The sequence below is a fragment of the Macaca nemestrina genome, chromosome 2 (assembly GCF_043159975.1).
Source record: "Macaca nemestrina isolate mMacNem1 chromosome 2, mMacNem.hap1, whole genome shotgun sequence".
NCBI classification, from domain to species: domain Eukaryota; kingdom Metazoa; phylum Chordata; class Mammalia; order Primates; family Cercopithecidae; genus Macaca; species Macaca nemestrina.
The window spans coordinates 108,084,431-108,105,976 of NC_092126.1; the positions used below are offsets into that span (position 1 = coordinate 108,084,431).

At 41.5% G+C, this 21,546-nt stretch overlaps 1 protein-coding gene across 2 annotated transcripts; it reads left to right on the plus strand.

Moving 5' to 3' along the window:
* Nucleotides 1-2,965: 2,965 nt before the first annotated feature.
* On the plus strand, nucleotides 2,966-12,266 carry LOC105480316 (zinc finger protein 501). 2 transcript variants are annotated; one of them, XM_011738984.3, is made up of 3 exons: nucleotides 2,966-4,480; nucleotides 7,201-7,283; nucleotides 9,895-12,266. In XM_011738984.3, exon 3 carries the CDS (start codon nucleotides 10,119-10,121, stop codon nucleotides 10,932-10,934), a length of 816 nt encoding a protein of 271 aa, XP_011737286.1. In that variant the 5' UTR covers nucleotides 2,966-4,480; nucleotides 7,201-7,283; nucleotides 9,895-10,118; the 3' UTR covers nucleotides 10,935-12,266. The 2 variants fall into 2 exon arrangements, with proteins under 2 accessions (XP_011737286.1, XP_011737287.1); XM_011738985.3 differs by having other exon boundaries at nucleotides 2,966-4,448.
* Nucleotides 12,267-21,546: the final 9,280 nt, after the last annotated feature.

Genomic DNA, 21,546 nt, shown 5'->3' on the forward strand with positions numbered 1-21,546 from the left:
CATGGATGTTTTATTCTGTCTTGTATTTTTCATCATTTTATTATGTTACATTATAATGGTTTGTCCACACATCTTTCCCTTTTTCAGCTTTGCTAGGGAAGGAACAATGTGAAATTTGTTTACCTTTGTATCAACAGTGCCTGGTACTTAGGAGGTGCTCAATAAGTATTTGTTGAACTCAGCTGAAGAGTCAGACATTTCTGTGTGCCAGTCTGCAGGTTGTGCCTTAGGTCCCCAGTTGTCAGCAGGAAGGAGGCATGGTGAGTATGTGTATCCATGAAGTGTCTGCCAGGAGTAAGAATTCTGCAACTTTCCCTAAGATAAGGTATGTGGTTTTATTAAACAGAAGATCCCATAAAAAACAGTGTTTTTCAATTAGAGATTTAAAAGTCCTATCACAATTTAACAAAATGCTTTCAATTATATTGATGTCAGGGTCAGCAGAAGGAGGAAAATGCATGCAACTGCAGAGACATACCTGTGTCAACTGGAATAGCTATGAAATAGTAAACAGGAACGGAAGAGTAATGCTGGCCTAGCAGGAGGGCATTTGGAGCTTACAAATCCTACAGTGTGCCAGGCATGGTGGCCCACACCTATAATCCCAAATACTCAGGAGTCTGAGGTGGGAGGATTGATTCAGGCCAGGTGTTCGAGAGCATCCTGTGGAACATAGCAAGACCTTGTCTCTAAAAAAAAAAAAAAAAAAAAAAAATGCCAGGTGTGGTGGTGCATGCCTATAGTCCTAGCTATTCTGGATGCTGAGCCTGAGGTGGAAGGATTGCTTGAGCCCAGGTGTTTGGAGCTGCAGTGAGCTAGGATCACGCCACTGCACTCTAGCCTGTGTGTCAGTGAGACCCTCTCTCTTAAAAAAAAAAAAAAAAAAAATTCCAAAGTGGAAGCACTTCCTGAGATTTTGGGCTCTGGGATGATAAAGAATTTGAGTGTCTTGCTTATTGTGCACTGAAATTTAATTCATGACTTCAGAAGGACACAGTGGGATGGAGCCACATCAGATCCTCAGAACAAAAGAGGAAAGATGTGATTGGGGTTGCTCAAGACTACACAACCAGTGTCAGATGAGGTTCAAACTGCAGTGTCGTTGCATTTCATTCACTTTCCCCTGTATTGGTTATACCTCTATTCCATATGCCTCTTTATCTTTTGTAGAACTGACCACTTTTTTTTTTTGTTTCTGAGATGGTTTCACTCTGTTGCCCAGGCTGGAGTGCAGTGGCATGATCCTAGCTCACTATAGCCTAGACCTCCCAGGCTCAAGCGATTCTCTCAACTCAGCCTCCCAAGTAGTTGGGACTACAGATGTGAGCTACCATGCCTGCCTAATTTTTAAAAAGTTTATTTTATGGCCGGGTGCGGTGGCTCATGCCTGTAATCACAGCACTTTGGGAGGCAAAGGCAGGCGGATCACACGGTCAGGAGTTTGAGACCAGCCTGACCAACATGGTGAAACCCCGTCTCTACTAAAAATACAAAAATTAGCCAGGCATGGTGGCGCATGCCTGTAATCCCAGCTACTCAAGAGGGTGAGGCAGGAGAATCTCTTGAACCCGGGAGGCAGAGGTTGCAGTGAGCCAAGATCATGCCACTGCACTCCAGCCTGGGTGATAGAGCAAGAGCCTGTCTCAAAAAAAAGTTTATTTTATTTTATTTTTTGGTGCAGACAGGTTCTTGCTATGTTACCCAGGCTCATCTCAAACTCCTGCTCTCAGGTGATCCTCCTGTCTTGGACTCCCTTACAGGCCTGAGCCACTGCATCCAGCCTAGAATTGACCACTTAGTGCTCCAGTCTTTTCCTTATCCTGAGGATGTGAGGAGCTCACTTGTATAAGATTGAGAGGGTTTTTGTTCTCAGAATCTCAGACTTTCCTGAGTGTGAGGGTGACAAGTAAGTTGATTATACCTTTTGGCCCCTACTTTTTCTACATAAGGCAGAAACCTAATCTTGACCGTATGTGGCATTAGTTTCATTTCTTTTATCCACTGGCCACATGAGGGCTAAGGTTATTTTAGTGTTATGGAATGTTTTTGGTGTGCATCCCTACCATCTATTTTACACCTCATTGAAAGAAGCTCAGCCCAAACTGCTATTAAACTCCAGATTACGGTTTCTAGTAACCTGCTCTACCTAGGGTACCTCACTCCAGACTTAATGTCCTCCACACACTAGAGCCTGCTGATTTGGAGATTCTTTGAAGCCTGATGTTTGGGGAATGAATAATTAGACCTAGGCTCTCTGGCCTGTGAGATGTTAGGGCTGGAGGGAAGAACTTGCTGATTCCAAAAAAGTGCCGAGAATGTGACACCTGGAAAGAGAAACTTAACATTATTGTTACATGGCATGTCAACTGACAATTTTACGAAGGGTCACTTTTTAGCCAAAGATAGTGATGGCCCCAGTCTGTGGCACCACCATTCCTGATTTGTGTTCAATAGGGACTCCATTTTGGGAAAACTGCCAATCTGAAGATTGGAATGGATAATTTTTTTTTTTTTTTTTTTTGAGACGGAGTCTCACTGTGTAGCCCAGGCTGGAGTGCAGTGGCACTATCTCGGCTCACTGCAAGCTCCCCCTCCTGAGTTGACACCATTCTCCTGCCTCAGCCTCCGGAGTTGCTGGGACTACAGGCGCCCACCACCACGTCCGGCAATTTTTTTTTTGTTTTGTATTTTTTTAGTAGAAACAGGGTTTCACCATGTTAGCCAGGATGGTCCTGATCTCCTGACCTCGTGATCCATCCGCCTCGGCCTCCCAAAGTGCTGGGATTACAGGCGTGAGCCACTGCACCCGGCCAATTTTTTTTTTTTTTTAAGGTGGAGTCTGGTTCTGTCACCCAGGCTGGAGTGCAGTGGCATGATCTCGGCTCACTGCATCTCCACCTCCCAGGTTCAAGCGATTCTCCTACCTCACCCTCCTGAGTAGCTGGGATTACAGGGGCGCACCACCACACCCGGCTATTTTGTGTATTTTTAGTAGAGACGGGGTTTTGCCATGTTGGTCAGGCTGGTCTCAAAACTCTTGACCTCGTGATCCATCCTCCATGGCCTCCCAAAGTGCTGGGATTACAGGCATGAGCCACCACCCCTGGCCTGGAATGGATAATTTCTCTGCTGCATCTCATTAATTTACTCAGCAAGTGTTCTTTACTATATGCTGCACACTAGGGATATGATAGTATGCACGCAACCCTGTTGTCCTGAGCTTGCAGATCAATAGGAATGCTTGGAAGTGAATAAGGTACTCTCCACTCATGCCTTTATCTCTAGACTTTACCTGTCAAGATGAGCCCATGTGTGCAAATATTTCCTGGTTAGGGCCAGCAAGATCTGAAGTTTTGTAGAAAGGGATGAGTGTGCTGTCTTGAGGCCCTAAAAGGTCACTGAAGCCAAGGCAGAACAATAGCACTGGAGCTGGGATTTGAGAAGCAGATAATAGTTCTAACATTTACTGAAGATTTTAAAAATACTAGATGTTAGTAATTCACACGTATTAACCTCATTTAATCCTCACAACAACCCTATGGTACCATTATTATACCTGGTAAGTGAGGAAGCAGGCACAGAGAGGTAAAATTGCAAAGTTCATACACTGAGAATCAGGGATTTGAGCCCAAAGCAGTGCTTTTTTTTTTTTTCTGAGACAGTCTCACTCTGTCACCCAGGCTGGAGTGCAGTGGCTCGATCTCGGCTCACTGCAACCTCCCGCTCCCAGGTTCAAGTGATTCTTGCGTCTCAGCCTCCGGAGTGGCTGGGATTACAGGCGCCCACCATCACACCTGGCTGATTTTTGTATTTTTAGTAGAGACGGGGTTTCTCCATGTTGGGCACGCTGGTCTCGAACTCCTGACTTCAGGTGATTCGCCCGCCTCGGCCTCCCAAAGTGCTGGGATTACAAGCGTGAGCCATCGCGCCTAGCCTGTACAGCTTTTTTTTTTTTTTTTTTTTTTGGCCACCTGAACAAAGATCCTGGGTCAGTAAGGTGTCAGGGGTTTCTGTGAGGAGGTCAATTTTCTTCCAGGTTAGGATGTGTGTGAAGAAGGTGGAAGCCAGTTTTGTGAAAAGCCTTGATAATCCCCAAAGGACAGTAACATAGGAAGTTAAATGTGGCGGACTTGCAGGATGAAGTGATGCACAGTAAGAGCTCCTTGTGGGCGACCCTTCTGACTTCCATTCCGTTTCCCTGTACTGGAAGACGCACGTCAGGTGGGCTCGCAGGTTGTTTCTGCAGGTTGCTTATCCCGCACAGCACCGAAACCCGAAACCCGTAGCTGCGTCGGGGGGAGGAACCACAGAGAGGAAGCCTCTCCCGCCTTCCTAGAGAGGAGACGGCCGTGGTTATTGGCCGAGGCGCGGACTGCTGACGTCACGCCGGCGGGGCGCGTCCGGGAATTACTCCTTTCCACAGAGCAGACCCAGGCACCTGTCGCAAGGTTCGTGAGGGGAGCGCCGCGGGAAGTGCATGGTGAGCAGTTTCCGCTGTGCCGGGCTGCTGCGGGTCGATTCCAGCGCCTCCCTCGGGAGGCAGGGCGTCTTCCTTCCTGGAGGGCCTTTGGAGCGGAGGCCCGAGGCCTAGCGCAAACTTGCCATGAAGGGAGGAGAGGCTGTTCGAGAGCCCTAGGCTGGGAGTCGGGGGACATGCGTTCGATTTGTACATACTTGAGCAAGTTAGTGAACTTCTGGACACTTCAGTTTTCTGATTTCCAGAAGTAAATACTGTTTCTTGCCTTGCCGATTTCCAAAGTTGTGCGGGTTGAAATAAGTATATGCAATAATTATCCACTTCCCTTCATTATTTATTCTTCTCTAATAGCAACAAAATAGGTACTGTATGAAGACATACAGACTCAATATTTTAACAGCAGGCACTATTTATTGAATGCTTACCAGCTGGCATTCTTCTAGGTAGTTGCCATGTAGTAACCCACTTATTCATGACCACAACCCTATAGAGTGGTTATTGTTATCGTCTCCATTTAACAATTGAAAAAACTGGAGCAAAGAAAGGTTAAGTAACTTGTTCAAAAGTCCTAGCCCCAGAGCCCATGCCATACTTGTAAGTTTGGTGGAGGAAGACAGAGTGTAATCAGACTAGAAAGTCCTGCAGTGGAAACTTGTAAAATTCTTTGAGAATGTAGACGAAGAAGTGCCTTGGAAAAGTCAAGAAAAATTTCCCACATGGAAGAGGTGTGGAGGTTCACATTTGAGCTAAATATTAAAGGTTGACTGCAAGCTTGAAAATAATTGCTGGCTTATTTGACCAAATGGGGGAAAAAAAGAGAAGTTTGAAAATAATTAAACAGTTTGTTCAGTGTCAGTTAAGAGATGCTAGTAGATTGGCATGTATTAGACAGGAAACCAGGTTCCTGCCTTTGAATACAGTGTTCTTTACATTAGGAGGGGTTCTTGAAACCTTTTCCTTATGAAGGGTCCTTGACATCTTACAGCAGATACTCCTCACAAAAAGGCTGTCCTCTTGTTATTTTTGAGAAATTCCCCCAATTCTAATTGGAGGATAACTGACAGGAAATTTCCCTGCTGTTGATTCAGTGTGGGGAAAAGAAAGATCAGACTGTTACTGTGTCTATATAGAAAGAAGTAGACATAAGAGACTCCCTTTTGTTCTGTATTTGAGATGCTGTTAATCTGTGACCCTACCCCCAACCTTGTCCTTGCCAGAGACATGTGCTATGGCAACTCAAGGTTTAAAGAATTTTGGGTTGTGCAGGGTGTGCTTTGTTAAACAAGTGAAGGCAGCTTGCTGGTTAAAAGTCATCACCATTCTCTTAATCTCAAGTACCCAGGGACACGCACACTGCCAAAGGTCACAGGGACCTCTGTCTAGGAAAGCTAGGTATTGTCCAACGTGTCTCCCCATGTGATAGTCTGAAATATGGCCTCGTGGGAAGGGAAAGACCTGATCGTCCCCAGCCTGACACCCGTGAAGGGTCTGTGCTGAGGAGGACTAGTACAAGAGGAAAGAAGGCCTCTTGGCGGTTGTTGGCAGTTGAGACAGAGAAAAGTATCTGTCTCCTGCCTGTCTCTGGGCAATGGAACATCTCGGTATAAAACCCAATTGTATGTTCAGTTTACTGAGAGAGGAGAAAACCGCCTTAGGGCAAAAGGCGGGACTTGCTAGCGCAATGCTGCTCTTTATGCAGTAAAAAGGTTTATGGACATGTTTGCATATGCATATCAAGGCACAGCACTTTTCCTTAAACTTATTCATGTCACAGAGATCTTTATTCATATGTCTTACTGCTGACTTTCTCCCTGCAATGATCCTATTATCCTGCCACTTCCTTTTCTTTAAGATGGTAAAGATTAATTATCAATAAATACTAAGGGAACTCAGAGACGGGTGCCAGCGTGGGTCCTCTGTATGCTGAGCGCTGGTCCCTTGGGCCCACTTTTTCTTTCTCTATACTTTGTCTCTGTGTCTCATTTCTTTTCTCAAGTCTCGTTCCACCTAACGAGAAACACCCACAGTTGTGGAAGGGTAGGCCACCCCTTCATTCAACCTGTTCTTAACAAGACCCACTCACCTCACTGCTAGCTCCTTTAGTACTTTTCAAATAAATGAATAAACAGACTCAATCAAAGATGGACTGGAAGGGCTTGATTTTAGGTTTTTGCTCTTTTCCCATCTATATAGAATCAAAGCATCATAGAATGTTGATATTAGAAGAAGCTTTAAATATTATCTAGCTTTTCACTTTCATTTAACAAATAAGAAATGGATGAGACTGAGTGACCTGCGTTAGGTCACTGAACAAATTTGTGGCAGAACTGAGACTAGAATCCACACCTCTTGACTGAGTCTATTACTGGTCCTGCCCTCTGTTGTAGCCCTGCAGCCTTTGACTTTTGGAATAAATGGCTTTTCCAGTAGGCTTAGGGGAGCCATTGGGCTCCAACCTGATCTCCTATAAAGAAATTTTTACCCCCAGATGCTTAGTCCTTAGAACAACCTGCCCTCTTTGTGCATTGCCACATCGCTCTGAAGTGTACCCACTCACTAATTTTTGTCATTGGAGATACTCCTCTAGGATAATAACGATATTCTTTCATTTAAACTTAAAATGGTCGTTTGGTTAGAGATGGGATGTTCTTGAGTTACCCCGAATCCAGAATATGTAGAAAAGTCGGCTGGCAATTTATGGGTGGCTCTTTTTCCTCCCTCAGTGCCTCAAATTCCTGCCTTTCCTCAAGAAGAGTCCCCAGGAGAAAAGCCAGTATTGCTTGTGTGCCTAACAACCTGTCTCTTGGTAAGTTAATTCTAACTAGATGGTGGTGGTTGTGAGACTGCCATCAGAAGTGATGGGACCCACCAACGTCCACTATATGTGGACCAGGAGACTGAAAATGCAGAACCACGCAGAAATGGGTACCATATTACTCAAATCAGTGAGAGTGGCCCACTGTGAAAAAGGCTATGGAATAATTGGTTAGAGTGCACTAACTTCTTATCAGAGTACCTGAACTGAAGACTCTACAGTCATCTGGTAGCACATCTTTAAACTACTTACTGAACTGCTAAGTATGATGCCTTAATGATGTAGTGGTTGGATCTAGGAATATGGGTAGTAAATTATTGGAAGACCCATTGCAAATGTCATTAGGTGTTTCCTCAGAGAATATGGAATGGGTTTCTGGCCGTGTTTAGAACAAGTGCTTAAGTTACTGCAACTGATACTGTCACTGGCTATCAAAAGGCAACTTGGAGCCTGGGTGTCTGTCAAAGTCAGTAAAATAATTCTGGGTAAATTGTATTCTTAGGTTATGGGAACTCTGTGAAGAGAATATGACTGTGTCCTGAAGAATTTGGCCTAGTTTAATATGTATGCATAATACATGAACACTTATGTATGTATCTGTGTTTATATGCATCAAGAGATACCTAGAAGAAAGTCCATCAACATACTAACTCTATTTTCTGTGGTTGGGTTTCAAGTGATTTCCTCTTTGGAGTAGCTGACCATTTAATAGAATGAGTATGCATTCTTTGTATGATAAGATAAAAACCTTTTTATTTTGGAAAAATATGCGTAAAGGAATTAAAAATGTGCTTAGAGTTTTGGTTTTACATCTAGTTGCTTAAACCAACTGGAGTTTGTTTTTGTATATAGCATATCCATGCTGTAAGTTAATACATCAGATAAAGATAGGTTTAGGTAAGGTAGTCGACATATTTAACAAACAGTATGGTACAGGCATTGCCCAAGCAGGTAGTCGTGAACAATTTGTACAGATATACCAGTATGTATCAGTTGACTCTTAGCCCCAGTAGATCCATATGTACCAACATGAAGAGATCTCTAAGACACATTTTTTAGTGGGAAATAAAAGCAAATTGCAGAGCAGAACCTGTAGAACTGTTTCATTTATGTAAAGAGAATTAAGTGCTATATGTGTGTAGAAAAATATGAAGAAAAAAGGAATGAAAGAAGATACTCCAAACTTGATAATCAAGGAATAGGTTTATTTTGCTAACAAAAATTTTTTTAGGGACGGGGTCTTGCTCTGTGTCCTAGGCTGGAGTGCAGTGGTGTGATCATGGCATACTCCAGCCTCAACATCCTGGGCTCAAGTAATTTTCCCACCTCAGCCTACTGAGTAGCTGGGACTACAGGTGCACATGACCACACTCAGCTAATTGTTTATTTTTTGTAGAGACAGTATCTCACTATGTTGCCCAGGCTGCTTTTAAACTCCTGGCCTCAAGTGATCCTCCTGCCTCAGCCTCTCAAAGTGTTGAGATGATAGGTGTGAGCCACCATGCCTGGCCTATCTTATATACTTCTATATTATCTAAATATTTTAAAGTGAGGATATATAGTTGTGTAATTTACATGATTAGAAAACTAAGACAAAAATGGGCCTCAGAGAAAAAGAATGTGTGTCTCCAGCACCTACTAGGGAAGAGGTTGCTCTGACATGCAGCACCTGAATATTCATTCTTTAATTCCGTGTAGCTTATTTAGGGCACCAGGGTTTCAAAATTTGATGATCGTTTAGTTATGATCAATTAAATATTTTGTTCTTTCTCCAGTTCTTTGTTTCCCAAAGAGTGCTCTAATGACAATGATTTGGTTCACATACTGTTTTTCTAAAGTCCAGAGAATGTGTTAACCAGCTCTATATTGAGCACAAAAGTTTTATTTATTTTTATTGTAAATAAATAAAGTGACTTTATTTTCTCTCTCATTCCCCTTATAAATCTGATTAGTATACTTCAGATTCTGAAGTATTTCTTTGGCTACAAAGGTGAGGGCCAGCACCTGGACCAAGATGCTGTAGTCAAGTTACTGTCCAATTAAACCTTCTTCTTTAAGGACCACTTCTCTAATTTTCCTGAAACAAAAGAGCAACATCTTACTTTCTTCCAGTAAGCAGGACTCTAGTTTTCAAACCTGTAGGTTTCCAGTTAGACTTAAGGAGAGAACTATAGATGGTGAATGTTGTGGAGAGAAAGAGATCCAGTGAGACACCTGTAAACGTGACTGAATAAGGAAGGACTGGTGAGATAGGCCTAGTGAAAGTTACAGCCTGAATCACATTTGAAGTTTTAGAAGGGCAACTCTTTGAGTATCACTAGTCTGCCATGATTATAGGCAACCTAAGAAAATAGAATTATTATTCCTCTGTTTTTTGAGGAGTAGAGACTAAGTGGACAGTAAGTTTCCCTAACACTTATATGTCCAAGTCTAGTATACTTATTCCTTTCATATTTTCCAGTTATTTATCACTGTGGATGCAAATCTGAATGATCCCAAATTACCTGGGTTAGTTTTTAGTATTTGATTGTTTCAGAATCAATCGTGATATGGAATTTTATAGAATTCCTAATACCTGTCACAACTTAATCTCTCTCTTCAGAGAGGCTGATCATCAGGGGTTCACTTTTGGAGAAGTTGAGAATACAGGCTGAACAAGGAAGAGGAAGGGGAATCCTGCAGGGATGAATGAGAGGACAGCAATGCATGTGTGATGTGTGTGAGCACACACACACAGTAACCTTTCCTAGAACAGTATTACTCTAATGATAATCATCTGTGAGGAAAAAAAAATTTTGTAAGTATGAATTTGGTGTTACAAGCAGCATGAATTCCAGCCAAATATCACTCAAAATGAAACATCGGAGAGTTAACATGCAGAAGAAACCTTCAAAGTGTAGTGAATGTGGAAAGTTCTTTACTCAGAGATCATCTCTTACCCAGCACCAGAGGATTCACAGAGGAGAGAAGCCCTATGCGTGCACTGAATGTGGAAGTTGTTTCCGTAAACAGTCAAATCTTACTCAACATCTGAGAATCCATACGGGAGAGAAACCTTTTAAATGTAATGAATGTGACAAAGCCTTTCAAACAAAAGCAATTCTTGTTCAGCATCTGAGAATTCATACTGGAGAGAAACCCTATAAATGCAATGAATGTGGAAAAGCCTTTTGTCAGAGCCCATCCCTTATTAAACACCAGCGAATTCATACTGGAGAGAAACCGTATAAATGCACAGAATGTGGCAAAGCCTTCAGTCAGAGCGTATGCCTTACTCGTCATCAGAGAAGTCATTCTGGAGATAAACCTTTTAAGTGTAATAAATGTGGGAAAGCCTTTAATCAGAGTGCATGTCTCATGCAACATCAGAGAATTCATTCAGGAGAGAAACCCTACACATGCATTGAATGTGGTAAAGCCTTCACTCAGAACTCTTCCCTTGTTGAACATGAAAGGACTCACACCGGAGAGAAACTTTATAAATGTAGTGAGTGTGAAAAAACTTTCCGCAAACAAGCACACCTTAGTGAGCATTACAGAATTCATACTGGAGAAAAACCTTATGAGTGTGTTGGATGTGGGAAATCCTTTAGGCACAGTTCAGCACTTCTTCGACATCAGAGGCTTCATGCTGGAGAGTAAAATTTGGAATGTAATGACTATGGAAAGATTTGTATGAAAGCACCTTTTTTTCTCCTAGATTCCTAGGAATGTAAGACTCAATCTGTAGCTAGTATGAATATTTTGTGTTTTGAACAAAAAATGTGTCCTAATGTGTCCTAGTCTGGAGTCTGATGCCTTATCTGCTGCTCAGTGGGTGTAACCTTATCCCTTCTGAGCCTCAGTTTACCCATCCCCCCAATAGAAAAATGGGGATATTTCCTAGGGTTGTCCTGAGAATAAAATGAGTTCTGCATGACAGTTAACTGCCACTAATTAGCCATTCTAAAAGTTTATTTACAATATCAAAATCTGACAAGTAAATCAGCATTGTTGTTTGGTTCTCAATGTATTATTTCTTAAGAACATTTTGTAATTGGGCTTTGATTTTGTGATTAATCTACAGATGTCTATTTAAACTCTAATGTCTAGGTTTAAATAGGATAATACAATCTAAGACTGGTTTGTCTTTGAGAAATTTCAGATTTAATCAGAGAAAAATGTACTGATTGGGATTTGAGTGGACGTGAGGTATATTTCTGGATACCCTCAAGATCTTCATTTACATTTTGATACTTTCTATTACTAGGTCTAATTTGACTTTAAGCTCTACGTTTCACTTTTCCATTAAACAGAAAGCCTCCCTAACATTAGAATAAAGCCTCATGTTGTGGGACTTCTGTGTGTGTTTAGGGTTGGCAGCAGATGATTAGGAGAAGGCATATGACAGTAGAGAGTACTGGAATATAGAGGAGAATATAAGCATGTAGATGAGGATGTGACTATATTTGTTTCCAGTTCTAGGAGCACAGCACCAAATGTGGTCTCTTAAGGGAAGATGAGGGTAGAAGATGTTAAGATCTCAAGTTCCAGCAGGCAATGCCACTAACAATTAGCCACTTGCCAAAGGAAGAAGAGAACAGTGTCTTGGGGATGCTGATGGGATGGAGTGCTTAATGGCTGTTAAAAGCCATAAAAAAGCAAAGAAATCAAAAGATACTTTTGGTGGAGCTTTAGGCTGTGCTAAGCTCTTTAAACAAGCACCTCTAATACTAAAAGCACCCTTGCAAGGAAGATAGGAGTTACTATTCACATCCTAGAATCGAGGAAAAAGAGAAGATGTTTGATTTGCTTAAAGTCAAACAGGTAATGTCAGAATTGAATCTCAAATCTATATCTTACCATAAATGTAGTTCTGGTTTATACAATACCAAAGTCACATACAGGTAATTTCCCACCACTGAACCTTCCTGTTAGTGTGAGATGCCAAATCTGTGAAAACCATTTTTAAAAAGTAAAGACTTATTTTTTTCAGCTTAATGTGTGCTTATTTAAATACATTGATAAAATTAGAAAAACGAAAAAAATTAAAATTGCATGTTTTCAGCAAATAGTCACCTTAGTGTATTTATTCTAGCCTTTCTTTTCTGCATAGCTTTTTTTTCTTCCCTTTTAACAATAGTTAGACTTGTACTATATTAGAGTACTATATAGAGTACTATAGCCTGCTTTTTTATTTTTTTATTTTTTTATTTTTTTTGAGACGAAGCCTTGCTCTTGCCCAAGCTAGAGTACAATGGCACAATCTCGGCGCACTGAAAGCTCCGCCTCCCAGGTTCATGCCATTTTCCGGCCTCAGCCTCCTGAGTAGCTGGGACTACAGGCACCCGCCACCATGCCCAACTAATTTTTTGTATTTTTAGTAGAGACGGGGTTTCACCATGTTAGCCGGGATGGTCTCGATCTCCTGACCCTGAGATCCACCCGCCTCTGCCTCCCAAAGTGCTGGGGTTACAGGCGTGAACCACCGCGCCCGGCCGCCTGCTTTTTAACATAACAATTTAGCAATATGTTACAGACTTTCTATAAACTTTATTTTAATGGTTGCCAAACATTTCATTGGTCTGTTCATAATTTTTTGACCTGTTCCCTGTCTGTGTGATATTTGTATTAATATATTTTTCTTATAAATCAGAGAATCTAATGGTGCCTGTCACGGTATGAGCTCCTGTTAGTAATATTAATTTGGCAGTGAAATATATTTGTATATAACCTTTTTACCATCTTAAAATTATTTTCTGAGGATTTTCAGAGGGTATAATTTTATTTTTAAAATTTAATTCATCTTTTTGACTTGATAATATAAGCTTATGGCTTAAAATTCTAAAAATATAAAAGGTTGAACAGTGAAAAGTCTTCCACTCAGCCACCCGCTTGTCCCCTCATTCTATCCTAGACAACCAATATTACCCATTTTTTGTTTTTCTTACAAAGATATGAATAAGCAAACATCTTTCTCTCTGTTAAAGACTATTTTTTAGAGCAGTTTTGAATTTACAGTGAAATTGAGTAGAAAGTTCCCATATATGCCCTGCCCCAAGACATGCAAAGCCTGCCTATCCTCCACCAGAGTGGTACAACCTACTTTGACACATCATCATCACCCAAAGTCATAGTTTACATTAGGGTGCACTCTTGGTTTTGTATATTCTATGGATTTTGACAAATGTATAATGATATGCATCCATCATTATAGTTTCATAAAGAGTTTCACTTCTCTAAAAATTCTGTGTTCTTCCTATTCATCCCTCCCTCCATGGTAACCCTTGGCAACCACTGATTCTTTTTTTTTTTGAGACGGAGTCTTGCTCTGTCACCCAGGCAGAAGTACAGTGGCACGATTTTGGCTTACTGCAACCTCCGTCTCCCAGGTTCAGGTGATTCTCCTGCCTCAGCCTCCCGAGTAGCTGGGACTACAGGCGCATGCCACTACAACCAGCTACTTTTTTGTATTTTTAGTAGAGATGGGGTTTCACCATGTTAGCCAGGATGGTCTCAATCTCTTGACCTCGTAATCCACCCACCTTGGCCTCCCAAACCACTGATCTTTTTAACTGTCTCCATACTTTTGCCTTTTCTGGAATGTCATATAGTTGCAACCATTCAGTATGTAGTCTTTTCAGGTTGGCTTTTTTCACTTAGTAGTATGCATTTAAGTTTCTCCCATGTCTTTTCATGGCTGATCAGCTCATTTCTTTTTAGTGCTGAATAATATTCCATTTTATGGATGTGCTATATTTACCCATTCATCGACTGAAGAACATTTTGGTTGCTTCCATGCTTTGTCATTTATGAATAAAGCTGCTGTAAATATTTGCTTGAAGTTTGTGTGTGGACATGTGTTTTCAGCTCATTTTAGTAAATTACTAAGGAGTGAAATTGCTGGATTGTATGGTAAGAGTATGTTTAGCTTTTTAAGAAACTGCCAAAATGTCTGCAAAGTGACTGTACCATTTTACATTCCCATCAGTGATGAAGTAGAGTTCCTGTTGCTCCACATCCTTGCCAGCGTTTTGTGGTATTAGTGTTTTGGATTTTAACCTTTTTTTTTTGAGACTGAGTCTCGTTCTCTTGCCCAGGCTGGAGTGTGGTGGCACGATCTCGGCTCATTGCAGTCTCCACCTCCCGGGTTGTGATTCTCGTGCCTCAGCCTCCCAAGTAGCCAGGATTACAGGTACCCGCCACCATACCCAGCTAATTTTTGTGTTTTTTGTAGAGGCGGGGTTTCACCATGTTGGCCAGGCTGGTGTCGAACTCCTGAACGCAAGTGATCTGCCTGCCTCAGCCTCTCAAAGTGCTGGGATTACAGGTGTGAGGCACCACACCTGGTCGGATTTTAACTATTTTAATAGGTATGTAGTGGTAATCATTGTTTTAATCTGCAGTTCACCAATAATATATGATTTTAGCATCTTTTCATGTGTTTGCCACCTGTATAGCTTTGGTGAGGTATCTGTTAGAGGTTTTGCCCATTTTTAATCGGATTGCTCATTTTCTTATTGGTGAATTTTAAGTGTTCCTTGTATGTTTTGTGTAGCAGACCTTTATCAGATAGGTCTTTTGCAAATATTTTCCTCCCAGTCTGTGGCTTATTTTCTCAATCCTTGATTCCCTCTTTTTACTTTTTTTTTCTTTTTTCTTTTTTGAAAGAAATGGTAGCATAATATACACAGTTGTCCATTTTTTTTAAGACTAATCCATCTCACAGATTGTTCTGTATCAGTAAATAAAGATCTTTCCCCCACCGTTGCCCAATGTGTCATTGTCTTAATAGACCATTATTAGTTCCCTATTGGTGGACATTTAATAGCTTTTATTTTTCTGTTGTAAGCAAAACTGCATATGTAGCATCCTTGTCTTTAGGCACATGTGCAAGATATTTATAAGATAATTCCAGGTTGGGCACGGTGGCTCACGCCTGTAATCCCAGCACTTCGGGAGGCCGAGATGGGTGGATCATTTGAGGTCAGGAGTTCGAGACCAGCCTGGTCAACACAGTGAAACCCCACCTCTACTAAAAGTACAAAAATAATTAGCTGGCATGGTGGAGGGCACCTGTAGTTCCAGCTACTCAGGAGGCTGAGGCAGGAGAAATTGCTTAAACCTGGGAATTGAAGGTTGCAATGAGCTGAGATTGCGCCACTGCACTCCAGCCTGGGCGACAGAGCAAGACTGTGTCTCAAAAAAAAAAAAAAAAAAAAAAAAAATTAGGAGGAGGAGAAGTATGTGCCTTGGTAGCTTTGATAGAGATTGTGACCTCCCAGATGTTTAGTTATTCCTGCCACTAACAATGGATGAGAGGTGTGCTCAGTAAAGCAAATAAACAATTGCTCAACAATTCTTTGGTACCAAAAAATTTTTTTTGAATTTCTAACTCACCCCACATTGTTGACAGAATTTCCATCTGTTAGCTAGGAGGCTGAGGAAGGAGGATCAAGTGAGCCCAGGCATTTGAGACCAACCTCAGCAACATAGCAAGACCTCAAAAAACAAACAAAAACAAAACCCTGTTTACCCTGATGTGATGCATTTTATGCCTGTATCAAAATATTTCATTTATTCCATACATATATACACCTACTATGTGCCCACAAAAATTGAAAAATTAAAAAAAAAAAATTTCCAACTGTTATTTGAGTAACCAGCATAACACACTTGAATCCATTTGCAATATAGTTGTCACATTCATAGTGATTCTGCATAGGATCAAGCATTTTACACCCTGTGTGTTATATTACAGTTGTGCTCAACCCTGTATATACTGAAATAATATATCGTTTTTATTATAAATTACATTATTTTTAGGACTTTTTCCATATTAAGCTAGGTGATTTATTGATTTTTAGAAATGTATATATGTAGGTAGTTTATATTTCCTAGGATTTTCATTTTAGGGTGGTAAAGGTGGTATTATAAAAATATCTGTGTAGGCTGGCGGCAGTGGTGCACACCTGTAATTCCAGTGTTTGGCTGGCTAAGGCAGGAGGATCGCTTGGGTGCAGGAGTTCAAGGCTGCAGTGAGCTGTGATCTTGCCACCACACTAGAGTCTGGTTGACGGTGAGACTCTGTCTCAAAAAAACTCTGTAGGGCATTGGGTTTGATGGGGGCTTAGTGAAAGCTTCATGGCATATATTAGAGAATGCAGAAAATGTGCTCATTATAATGAGACTAGACTTTGAGGCCTAGAAGTATGGCCTTAGCTAAAGTTCTGAACATTGCCCCCTTTTATTTGTAAAATGGAAATGAGATGCTATTAATAATACTCCAGGACTTCTGTAAAAAAGAAATACACAATAACATTTGAGATGAATCCTAGATGTATGCATAAAACCCAAAACCATAAAGCTTCTAGATGAAAGTTTAGAACATTATTTTTGCAAACATTAGGTAGGCAAAGATTTGTTGGACAGGAGAAAACATTAGCCATAAAATAAAAAATATAATTTCATAAAATCAATAAATTAAAAATGAAGAATATTCTGTCACTAAGAGAAACCTTTAAGAAAACAGACAAGCCACAGGCTGGGGAAATTTTTTTTTTTTTTTGAGACAGAGTCTCGCTCTGTCGCCCAGGCTGGATTGCAGTGGCCGATCTTGGCGCCCTGCAAGCTCCAACTCCTGGGTTCACGCCATTCTCCTGCCTCAGCCTCCCGAGTAGCTGGGACTATAGGCACCCGCCACCACGCCTGGCTAATTTTTTGTATTTTTAGTAGAGACGGGGTTTCACCGTGTTAGCCAGGATGGTCTCAATCTCCTGACCTCGTGATCTGCCCGCCTCGGCCTCCCAAAGTGCTGGGATTACAGTCGTGAGCCACTGTGTCCAGCTGGAGAAAATATTTATAACAGATATGTTAACAAGGGATTTGTACCCATGATTTATAAACAGCTCCTATTAAGGAGAAATAAAAATATAAACAACCCAATTAAAAATGGGCAAAAGAAGAGACATTTAAACAAAGATATACAACTAGCCATTCATACATAAATATGATGCTCAGTGGTCTGTGATGGTTAATTTTATGTATCAAGTTGACTGAGTAAGCTATCGTACCCAGATGTTTCGTCAAACATCAGTCTAGATGTTGATTTTTAGATGTAACTAACATTTAAATCAGTAGGCTTTGAGTAAAGCAGATTACCTTCTACAATATGGGTGGGCCTTAGCCAATCAGTTAAAGGCCTTAAGGGAGAAAAGACTGACATCCCCTGAAGAAGAAAGGATTCTGTCTCCAGACTCCCTTGGGACTTGAGCTGCAACAACTCTTCCCTGGGCCAGCAGCCTGCTGGCCTGCCCTGCAGAATTTGGACTTGCCATCCACCAGCCCACACAAGCATGTAACCAATTCCTTAAAATAAAATCAATCTGTATCATTCTTTCTCTTTCTACCCCCGTCTATGGGTTCTGTTTCTGTGGAGAACCATGCATGATAACACAACATCTTTAGTCATCAGAGATAAGCAAATTAAAATAAGATACCATTTCTTATATTCTTAAATCCCTAAAACAAAGACTAACAACCCCAAATGTTGGTGAATTTGTGTGGCAACTGGAACTCTCAAACATTATTGATGGGAGTTAAAATGATATACTCATTTTGGCCGGGCATGATGGTTCATGCCTGTAATCCCAATACTTCGGGGGGCCAAGGCAGGCGGATCACTTGAGGCCAGGAGTTTGAACCAGCCTGGCCAACATGGTAAAACCCTGTTTCTACCAAAAATACAAAAATTAGCTGGGCGTGGTGGCACACAGCTGTAATCCCAGCTACTTGGGAGGCTGAGGCAGGAGAATCGCTTGAACCTGGGAGGCAGAGGCTGCAGTTAGCTGAGATCGTGCCACTGCACTCCAGCCTGGGTGACAGAGCAAGACCCTGTCTCAAGTAAATAAATAGTAAAAATAAATAAATAAAATGGTATTATCATTTTGGAGAACTATTTGGTAGTTTCTTAAAATGGTAAACATACATTTAGCCTATGATCCAGCAGTTCTAGTCTTTATTAACCCAAGAGTAATAAAAACCTGTTCACAATAAACTTTTAGAAGAATGTATATAGCAGCCTTATTCTAATAGTGAAAAACTGGAAACAACCCAAATGTCTATCAACAGGTGAATAAAGAAATTATGCATGGCTGGGTGTGGTGGCTCACACCTGTAATACCAGCACTTTGGGAGGCCGAGGTGGGTGGATCACCCAAGGTCAGGAGTTCGAGACCAGCCTGACCAATGTGGTGAAACCTTGTCTCTACTAAAAATCCAAAAATTAGCCGGGTGTAGTGGTGCGTGTGCCTGTAGTCTCAGCTACTCGGGAGGCTGAGACAGGAGAATTGCTTGAACCTCAGAGGTGGAGGTTGCAGTGAGCAGAGATCACGTCACTGCACTCCAGCCTGGGCAACAGAGAGACTCCATCTCAAAAAAAAAAAAAAGAAATTATGCTATATTCATATGATGACGTATTACACAGCAATAAATAAATAAATTACCAACGCACATTCAGCATGGGAACTCTCTGGGACGATTGAAATGTTCTATAGTTTCTTGTTTGCGTGGTGACTACACAGGTAAACACTGGTCAAAACTTACCAAACTGAACATCAAAGATATGTATGTTAATTATATCACTATAATTCACATGCAATAATTTATATTATGCCTCACCATGAACATTGTCTAAGGATTAAATGAGTTTAAATATATTCTTATAGATTTAAAAGACTGTGATAGTAAGTATTGGAACTTGAAATCTCACAACTTATTCACATATGGAGCCTCCAATTGGAGAGTAATAATTTTAATACACTGATGACAGAAAGCAAAATGAATGGTACAATTCCTTTGAAAAGATTGGCAGTTTTTCAAAAGATGATATACCTGCAATACAATCCAATATTCAACTCCTAGGCATTTACCCAAAAGAAATGGAAACATGTTCAGAAAAAGACTTGCACGTGAATGTTCATAGCAAATTTATTTGTTATAGCCAGAAAATGGAACCAATCCAAATGTCTGTCAGTTGTTGTAGAGCCTCTCACTGTATGGGAGTGGCTACTAAAGAAAGCTAGAACTTGGGCTGAAGATTTGCCAGGTCAGTAAAATAGGATGATATTTGGAAAGAGAAAGGTAAAAGTTGCAAGGCCAGACAGGGAACATGTTGAGTTGCAAAAGAGGCACAGTGGTAACTAGATACATGAGGTGACAGGGAGAAGTCAAGACACCAAGCTTATAACCCTGAAGCTGGGATTCCTTAAATCCTTTACCTGCCCCAAAGCCCAGGCTGTAGCTCCCTTGTTGCCCTGCCCATCACCGTTTCCATTCTGCCAAGTCCAACTTCCATTGCTCATGGGGTTACAGAGAATCTCCTCTGAGAGGCAGACAGTCCTGCTGCATTTGTGCCAGAGACTCAGGTTGACTTGATGACTCAGGGAGAAGCAAGGGCAAAGGGAAAACTGATGCCATGCCACCATCTGCACAGGGTGTGAGGGGAAAAGTGGACTGGTCCAGCTGGATTGGTGCAGAATGGAGAAGGTTGGTAAGGATTGAGAGTCTCAGAGCAACTGGGAAGATGGTTTGCATTCTAGGACCCTACACTGCGGGTTAAGAAGGATCTAGGCTCTGGAGAAAATGGAGGCTATGATCAACCAAGTAGCAAGAAAAGTTATAGCTAGGCATGGGAGAATTTGGGGAACCAATGATTAAAAATATAAAGTTCAGGGTTTCATCCTGTAGCTAAAGAACCTAATCAGCTGTCCCCCAACAGCTCCAGGCACCAGGCTTGTCTTAGCCATCGCCGGTCTCTAAGACAACATTCAAATTGATTATACTTAATGGTCCCTTCTACCCCAGCTTCTAGAACCATATATGCCTAAGTCATATTAAACCTAGAGCTGCCATTAGCCTAAGAATGACTGTGGGGCCAATGGGGAGGGTTCCTAACCTCAAACCTGGACAGATGCCTTCTCTCTGCCCTTTCTCCTCCCTGAAAGACTCCATGCATGATCTGGGAGAAGCCATAGGTTGGTGAAAGTAGGTGTCAGTTGAAAGATAGTTTCTATCGCAGAGTTTATTGCTTTCTGCGGGAGAGAGCAGGCCCAGGACTGGTGAAAGGGCCACAGAAACAGGAGTCTGGAAACTCAGACATGCGTCTTCTTTCCCAATGTGACTGTCTGGCCCTGGTTGTCTTGAGCCATCCAGCCAGATATGACTGTATGTTGTGCTGTTTTGTGTCAAACATCAGAACGTCCCTGACCTTCACAAAGTGGGAGGGAATCCCTTGTGGGCTGCAGGACTCTTAACAATTAAAAAAAAAAAATCCCAGTAATACCTAGAACTGTACTAATACAGTAGCTGCTACCCATTTGTGGCTATTTAAATTTAAATTAATTAAGTAGAAGCAAAAATTCAGTTCCTTGGTTACTCTAGCCACATTTAAAGTGCTTAATAACCATAGGTGGCTGGGGCTATTAACATTCCATTATTGCAGAATGTTCTATTGGACAACACTTGGCACTTGATGTTTGGAATTCCTAGACAGTAAATTTCAACATATTCTTTGGAGGCTGGTAAAGATTTTTCAACCTTTTAACAAAGTAAGTACAATAAACTACCACCTGTGAAAATCATTATTTCACAAAAGAAAGTATATTTTAACTTCAAAGAAACAAGAAAGATATAATCTCAGAATAAAGGACTCATTCTGAAGAGAGGATAATCTGACATCTTTACACTGACCCTTTTGCCGCCAGACAAGCCCTGGAGTCTGTATTGGCATTCATGTGCCATTGCCATACCCTAGGATTCTGGCCTTTTTAGTGCTGGACATTGGTTGCCCTTGTGCCCTATCCTTGAAAAGGACATCAGGAAGGCCCTAGCAGGATCTTTGTGGCCTTTGGAAGTGAGGTGTCCTTCTCAGTGCATATCAGTAGGTCATGATGTCAGTATGACTTTTTTTTTGAGACAGACTCTTGCTCTTGTTGCCCAGGTTGGAGTGCAATGGCTCACCACAACCTCTGCCTCCCAGGTTCAAGCAATTCTCCTGCCCCAGCCTCCCAAGTAGCTGGGATTACAGGTGTGCACCACCATGCTCGGCTAATTTTGTATTTTTAGTAAAGACAGGGTTTCTCCATGTCGGTCAGGCTGGTCTCAAGCTCCCGACCTCAGGTGATCCACCTGCCTTGGCCTCCCAAAGGGCTGGGATTACAGGCCTAAGCCTGGCATCAGTATGACTTATTACTGGTAATATTAACTTTGATCATGC

Excerpts from the sequence above, each read along its gene's own strand:
- LOC105480316 (XM_011738984.3), top strand. The coding sequence starts at position 10,119 with ATGAATTCCAGCCAAATATCACTCAAAATGAAACATCGGAGAGTTAAC.